The sequence below is a fragment of the Kogia breviceps genome, chromosome 17, assembly GCF_026419965.1.
Source record: "Kogia breviceps isolate mKogBre1 chromosome 17, mKogBre1 haplotype 1, whole genome shotgun sequence".
Classification (NCBI taxonomy): Eukaryota; Metazoa; Chordata; class Mammalia; order Artiodactyla; family Physeteridae; genus Kogia; species Kogia breviceps.
In genome coordinates, this window is record NC_081326.1 from 40,925,768 (window position 1) to 40,933,387 (window position 7,620).

The window sequence follows — 7,620 nt, forward strand, 5'->3', positions numbered from 1 at the left end:
TTCTACAAAATGACCAGGAAATGAATCATTCTAATCTTACACAAACTATTCCAGAGTATAGAAAAAGAAGGATCACTTGCCCATTTTATGAATCAGATATATATATCCTTGATACTAAAAATGGAAAGCCACAGGGCTTCCCTGGTGGCGCAGTGGTTGGGAATCTGCCTGCCAATGCAGGGGACACGGGTTCGAGCCCTGGTCTGAGAAGATCCCACATGCCGCGGAGCAACTAAGCCCGTGAGCCACAACGGGAGAAGCCATGACAGTGAGAGGCCCGCGCACCACGATGAAGAGTGGCCCCCGCTCGCCACAACTGGAGAAAGCCTTTGCACAGAAACGAAGACCCAACACAGCCAAAAAAAAAAAAAAAAAGGAAAGCCACAACAGAAAATGCAAATTTTTTTAAATGTATAATTTACAGTTGCAACAAAAAATATAAGCCATGGAGGAAAGAAAACTAACAAAAGGCATGCCAAACTGTATTACAAAACTTCAAAGACATTACAGAAGACTTAATAAATAGAAACATATCAACACACCATTTTCATGGATAAAAACACAGTATCCTAATATAAAGATGCTAGTTCTCCCCAAATTGATACGTAGATTAACACAATTCCCATCAAAATCCAAAAATATTTTTTGTACAGTTTTTAAATGATCCTAAACTTTATCTGAAAGAGCAAACAGTCAAGAATAGTAAGATATTCCTGAAGGAGGAGAAAGAGAAAGTGAGGGAACTTGTCCTGCCAGTTAACAAGAATTAGAATGCAATGGTAGTTAAGATACTGTGATATTGTTTTGGGAACAGACAAACAGACCACTAAAACAGAATTAGAAAGCCCCCAAACAAAGCAACATATATAAGGAAATTTGATATATGCCCAAATTGATACTGCAGACCAGTGAGGAAAGAGGATGTATTAGTCAAATTTTGCTGGAACAACTAAAAATAAAAATAGAAGCCTACCCTACACCAAAATCAATTCCAATTCTAAATGAATGAAGAACTTAAAAATGAAAAGCAAAACTTTAAAAGTTTTAGAATAAGACCCCAGAGAATATTTTTGTGATATAAGGGTAGGGAGGATTTCTTAAACAAGATATAAAAAATAAAAATCATAAAGGAAAGGATTCCTAAATTCAACTATATTTAAAAGTAAGAACATCTATTCATCTAAATGCATGATAAACAGAGTGAAAAGAGCCACAAACTGGGAAGTGATTTATATAAACCAACTACCAACAAAAGATGAGCATCTAAAATATATCAAGAACGCCTACAAATCAATAAGAAAAGACAAGCAAATCAATTCAAAAATGTGCAAGGGGCATGAACAGGCATTTTCCAAAAGAGAAAACATAAATGACAAAAAATGCATATGTGAAAACATGCTCAGTCTCATTAATAATTTAAAAAATTAAAACCTCATTAGGTTAATATTTCACACCTAACAGATTAGCAAAACTTAGCCTGACAACACCAAGTGCTAGAGAGGATGGGAAACAAGAGAAAGACTCATATACTGACAATGGGAGGATAAACTGAAAAGGGAAACATTTTGGAACTGCATGATGAAATTAAACACACATGTGGCTCTATAGCCCAGCAATTCCACTCCTACATTTAGAGCCTAGAGAGTGTTGATTATATTTATTTGATAAAACTAAATATAAAACTATAATACCTCCTACTTCTGCTCTGGAGGGAGGAAAGGATCCATGGGGTGGGGTGGGGTGGGGTGGGTGGGAAGGAGCTCATAAGATGGGCTTCAAAGGTACTGGTGATATTCTTGCATTGAATCGTGGACATACATGAACTCTTATCTTGTCACCGTTTATAATATACATTATGTTCCCTACAATCTTCTGTATGTATGGTACTTCATTTCATAATAAAATGGTAAGTAAATAAATAAATCAGTCCAGAGGCTAAAGAACTGCTGTTGGAACCCACAGAAAGGGCCAAGTAGGTTCTAAAGGATGACTAGGAGGTGTGAAGATACCTCGAGGCTCTGATCCACGGTTGAAACTAGAGAAGAGCTTCACTAGAGTGACAAGAAAGCTCTTAAGTGGGGCGGAGACTCCTGCTGGTGCCCTTGGAGGTTGCTGGGAAATTTTATTGGAAGTAAATGAATGATTTGAGAAGAAAAACTTGAGCAAAGGAGGACTGACTCTCTTTTGTATGCAGGGAGGTAAAATATTTGCACTCTGCTACTATGAAAAATTACTGTCTCTTTATAAATAAAGAGGATATTGTATCACTTGCTTTTCAAATAAAGTTTATTTTCCTTTGGGTAGCAGGAAGTCCCGAAGAAGGCAGTGTAGAGCTTATTCAATGGGCTTGCAATATTTTCTAAATCCAGTCTCCTGTCTTTCCACTCTGCCATTTTTAGTGTGTGGGCTTTTTGCCCCCTGCGGTTCCAAACTTTTCATCTAATTCAGCATGAGGGCATTTTACTGACTCTTGTCAGCCAGGTAAAGGCTTTCCTAGAACTCACCCACCGCCGGCCACTTCATATCCTAGTAGTCAGAACAGTGTCACATGGCCATTTCTTGCTGCAAGAGAGGCTGGGAACATCATTATTTTGCCATCGCAGCCTGTATAATAGGAGCAGGGAAGGGGGCAGTGGTTTCTGAGCCGCTATTCAGCAATGTCTGTCAAAATACTTCACTAAGAATTCTTCCTCTTTTTTCCCCAGGAGCCAGTCTACTTGATGACCTATATAAATATTTCTCCTTCCATCACTCCCATGGAGACACCATGACTGTCATGGATCCAAAGCAGATGAATGTTGCTGCTGCTGTTTGGGCTGTTGTCTCTTATGTCATTGCAGACATGGAAGAAATGCTGCCCAGGTCTTAGCAAGAGCAAGAGAGAAGGCACTTTTGTCCTTTCTGGCCAGGAATCCTGGGTCTGCAGCTTCAAGAGGCCCCACTTCACCTAACAATTTTATGTGATCATTTACAAAGCACAACACTTTTTCATACTTTCTGAAATCATCTTTCTTGATACTTTCCAAATTCTCTGTTCCTAGTGTAAGGAATAAGCCCCACCCCCACAAAGAATCAGCCAATGGTAGGGATCACAGTGGGGGAATTTCTTTACACCACATATTAAAAATACTGTTTCTACTTTGAAAGTAAATACTGGATAAAGTTTTGGAAGACCTCTGGCTTTTATGCATGTATTTATGAACATTAAATACAGTGACCAATATTTTGTTAAGTTATTCATTGAAGGAGTAGAGGAGTACACAATTGTAGTACAGTCTTAATTGAATGTATGGAGGCATCTGGCTTTCTTATTTGTACATTTTTATATTATTAGAATTTTTAAATGAGGTTAAAATTTTTTTAATTCACAGAAAAAAAGTCACCATTTGGGGAAAAAATCAAGTATGTAAAATCCAGTTGCCTTATTAAAGATCTATCACCAAACAAATGATAATACTATTTTACATTTATGCTTTATATATTTCACATAATATATCTATGAAGTTGGGGCTTATTCACATTTTGCTGATAACAAGTTTGAGGCTCAGAGAAGCTAAATCATATTCACAGAGCAAAACATTGATCCCCTTCTACTCTGGGAATAATCTCTACTATTCTTCCACACACAATGTCCAGTATCCAATTTAAAAAATTACAAGACACACCCCAAAATGCAAGAAAAACTCACTGTCAAGAGTTAAAGCAATTAAGAAAACCAGACAAAAGAGATAACTCAGATGTTGGAATATCAGAGAGGAACTTTAACATAACTGTAATTAATATGTTAAATTCTAGTGGGAAAATGGGTCTATATACATGAACAGGAGAATTTCAACAGAAAGATGAAAACTATAAAATGGAATCAAGTGCAAATACTAAAATAAAAAATACAACATCAGAGATGGAGAATTTCCTTGCTGGGCTCATCAGTAGACTGGATAAAATTGAGGAAAGAATCAACAAACTTGAAAACAGATCAATAAAAATTATCCAAACTAAAAAACTGAGAAAGAAAAGTGAAGGAAAACAAACACCAGAATGGATCATTAGACTGTTATCTAATATATATATGTGGCCTAATATACATGTAACTAAATTCTTAGAAGGAGAAGACAAAGGATCAGTTTTATTAATGGTAATGATTAGAAAGGCCTTTCATTTCTGGCAAGGTTGCCGACTGGTACACTGACCCTTACACTGAAAACCAAAGATGTTGGATAATATCTGAGAAACACTTTCTTAAATATATGAATTAACTTATTAAAAGGTAAAGAATATTAGACAAAAAACTAAGTAGAGGCATGAACCAAGATGATATATAGCACATTAAACCAGCTTTTCTTTTTGAGAACATATGCAGAATGTGGTGAACTTAAATTTCTATTTTCACAGCTTTTAGTGGCTCAGGGGACTATAGACAAATCCCATATTAGGGACACTAGAGAACCCCAATGAAATTGGAGCCCCAAAGGATTATAGCTCAATACAATGGTGAACTAAAAATAACTCTGAGGACCATAACGAAAATTACTGTTATTAAGTAATTGCTGAATGGAGGGTCCAGAGAAATTCCCACAGATAAAGTTCCACAGTCAAGAAAATAAAAAACAAAAACAGGAATCAGAGCATTCTGAGCAACAGCAGTCCAAAAAAGAAAAAGCAGAATTAATTCACAATATCCTCTGATATTGCAATTTTTAAATCAAGAATTTTCTAATCTATGCCTATTATGTTTTGAGGAAGTAAAAGAAGGGATTGAAAATAGAATAGAGAGTAAAGGACTATAAAAAGTGACCAAGCATATTGTTTAAAAAAAAAAATAGAACTTCTAGAAATGTAAATGGAATTTGAAAATTAGAGGACCAGCTTAACTGCAGATAAGAGAATTCATGAACTAAAAAAAAAATAGTGAAGAAATTAATGAGAATTTAGCACAAAAAGAAAAAGATATGGAAAATATGAATGAGGTTAAAAAATATGAAAGATAGAGTTATATGCCCTAATATATGTTTAATCAGGGTTCCAGAAAAGAAGAAATAAGACAAATAATTATCTGCATAAATAATAAATGAAAATGTTCCAGAAATAATGACATATACCAATCCACAGAATCAAGGAACCCAATTAATCCCAAACAGAATAAACGAGAAGAAATCTGCACTGACATGTTATAGAGAAACTACAGACCACAAAAGACGTAGAAAAAAAGTCATGTAAAATCCCAAATCCATTTATGATAAAACTAAAGAGGACATCCTTAACCTGATGAAAGCCTCCTACCCCCCAAAAAGTTTAAAATATCACAATTACAATGAAATACCAAAAGCTTTTCCTTTAAGATAAGGAATAAGATACGGGCGCTCACTGGAGCTGCCTCTAGTCAATGGTATCTTAGATGTCTTGGCCACTACAGAAAGGCAGGGGGGACAAAGTCTAAGCAATGGAAATGAAGAAAGAAAACTTTTTATTTGTAGATAAATATGATCACCTATGTAGAAAATTCAAAAGAACCTATAAAAAAATCAAAATTAAAAACAAAGTTTAGGAGGTTTGGAGAGAAAAATCAACAAATATAATGAAAAGCATTTCTATACTTATACTTAGAAAATGCAACCAAAAATATGTTACTTACATTAACATCTAATAATATAAAATATCTAGAAACAAATTTTACAAAAAGAGATGTGTAAGATTCTTTTAGGGAGAAAATGATAAAACTTCACTGAAGTACATTAAGGTAGAACTAAATAATTGGATAAATATGCCATGTTTAAGTTTTGGAAGACTCAATAGTAAAGATGTCCATTCTCCCCAAATTTATCTGTAGAATCAATACAATCTCAATGAAAAATTCCCAATGGGATTTTTTGGATTTGAGTTCTTAATTTTAGTTTATTGGTTGGTTGCTTGGTTTAATGTACCAGGCTGATTTTAAAAGGTAGTTGGATGACAAAGGACTAACAGTAGCCAGCGTTCCTGAAAAAGAAAAAGTAGGGGATCATAGTAGCCATTAATGTGATTGCCAAATATTTTTCATTTTCTTTCTAGGCAAGATTGTACTTTCCTGATCCCTTGTAATTTGGTATTACAATGTGCTTTTGACAAAGAAATAGGAGCAGAAGTGGTTACCTCTGGGTGGCAATTTTAAGACCCAGTGCATGATTTTGCCGTCCTCTCTCTTCCCCATCATAGCAAAAGACAGTGTTGCAGAGAGTGCCTGCTCCAGGAAACCCAACTTCTGGTCTACCCGTAATGAACGTGAAGCATGAACAAGAAATGAATCTTCATTACAGTAAGACACTGATAATCTGTGGGACTTTGTTACCACAGCTTACTCTGACTGATTTTTTTTTAATCTTACCTTGCCAGATATCAAGACTTCTTATCAGGCTGTAGTATGTAAGATGGCATGGCATTAGCACAAGGCTAGATAAACAGACCAAGGAAACAGAATAGAGATTCCAGGTCCAGAATCACACATTCACGAAGACTTGATTTATGACCAGGTTTGTACAGAAGATCAGCAAAAAATAAAACATAGACTTCTCAATAAATAGTAGAACAATTGTCTCTAAGTGAACAATTGTCTCTAAGTAAACAAATTGGACTCTCGCTTCATATCTCCTATGTAGCGTCCTGTCCTGTTGAGAATAGATTGAAAACAAGTGATTGAATCTCTTGACTAATTTAAGGGCACAGTCCCCTGAAACACATCTGAAAGCACCGAGAACAGTGCACAGTACATAGTAGCTTCACAATAAATGTCCTCTGATTGGGGAATGTCAGCTCCTTTAATCTTGTGGCAAGTCCATTTCTCAGTTTCCATTCCTCAGTCCTTCTCTTCTTTGAGGTAATGATAGGAACAGGATAAAAATTCCTAACATGGGGCCTTTTCAAGAGAGAGCTAAACTGAATACCAGCAGGAAAGTCCTGGAATTCTCTCAAGCAAGGGAATAAGCTTTAGCAGGAAACATGGGAAGCTGCCAAAGAGGGAGGTCTTCACAGTTGTGCTTTAGGTGATGCCATTTGTATTCCGTCTTCACAAAAGGAGACAGAAGCCATCAGTGGAGACTTGGACTGCAAGTAACCCACATGATTGTCAGTTCCTACTACAGTGGCCATGCAGAGACACAAGAAGATAGATCTTCTGACTGAGTAATGTTGGTCATGCAGTTTACAAGGTGATGTCTTCCACCTCGATCCAAAATCCAGTCACTCTCAGGTTCCTGCTGGATTGAGAAATACAGCACATCCTAATTCTTTAACCAAGCTCTGTGAGGCAGAATTATAAGAACATCTAGTCTAGGGCTAATTTTGCCTAACTACTAGGGCTAAACCCTCTGAATGCTCTGTTGATGCCCCATAAATTATGAGGTTTTCCTCTCTGATGGGCGGGACAAACTATTTCTGTCCTTGTTTGAATTCCTAGTGCTGTTTCTTCTATCCCTTTCAGTTGGCTCTTCCCAGCCTCTGAGAGTTCCCTCCAACACAAGCACCGATCAGTGCCCATCTGGGGAGGGGTGGGGGACCCTCCGCAGGTCTCTGGCATCTCATTCTGTGAGGGTGTCCCCTCCCTGAGACTGTGTCCCATGAACTCTCGCTGCCTTGGCCTCCCCGGAC

The 7,620-nt window shown here is 36.7% G+C and overlaps 1 protein-coding gene across 3 annotated transcripts in view; it reads left to right on the forward strand.

The window, feature by feature from the left end:
* CPQ (carboxypeptidase Q) overlaps positions 1 to 4,896 on the forward strand; it is a 438,744-nt gene extending 433,848 nt beyond the window's left edge. For 2 of the 3 annotated variants that reach the window (XM_067017081.1, XM_059043627.2), the window contains exon 8: positions 2,706 to 4,800. In XM_067017081.1, coding sequence (XP_066873182.1) covers positions 2,706 to 2,869 — 164 coding nt within the window. In that variant the 3' untranslated portion in view covers positions 2,870 to 4,800. Of the gene's footprint in view, positions 1 to 2,705 lie in introns of all 3 variants that reach the window. The other variant, XM_067017082.1, reaches the window with a different exon arrangement.
* The last annotated feature ends 2,724 nt before the right edge of the window (positions 4,897 to 7,620 follow it).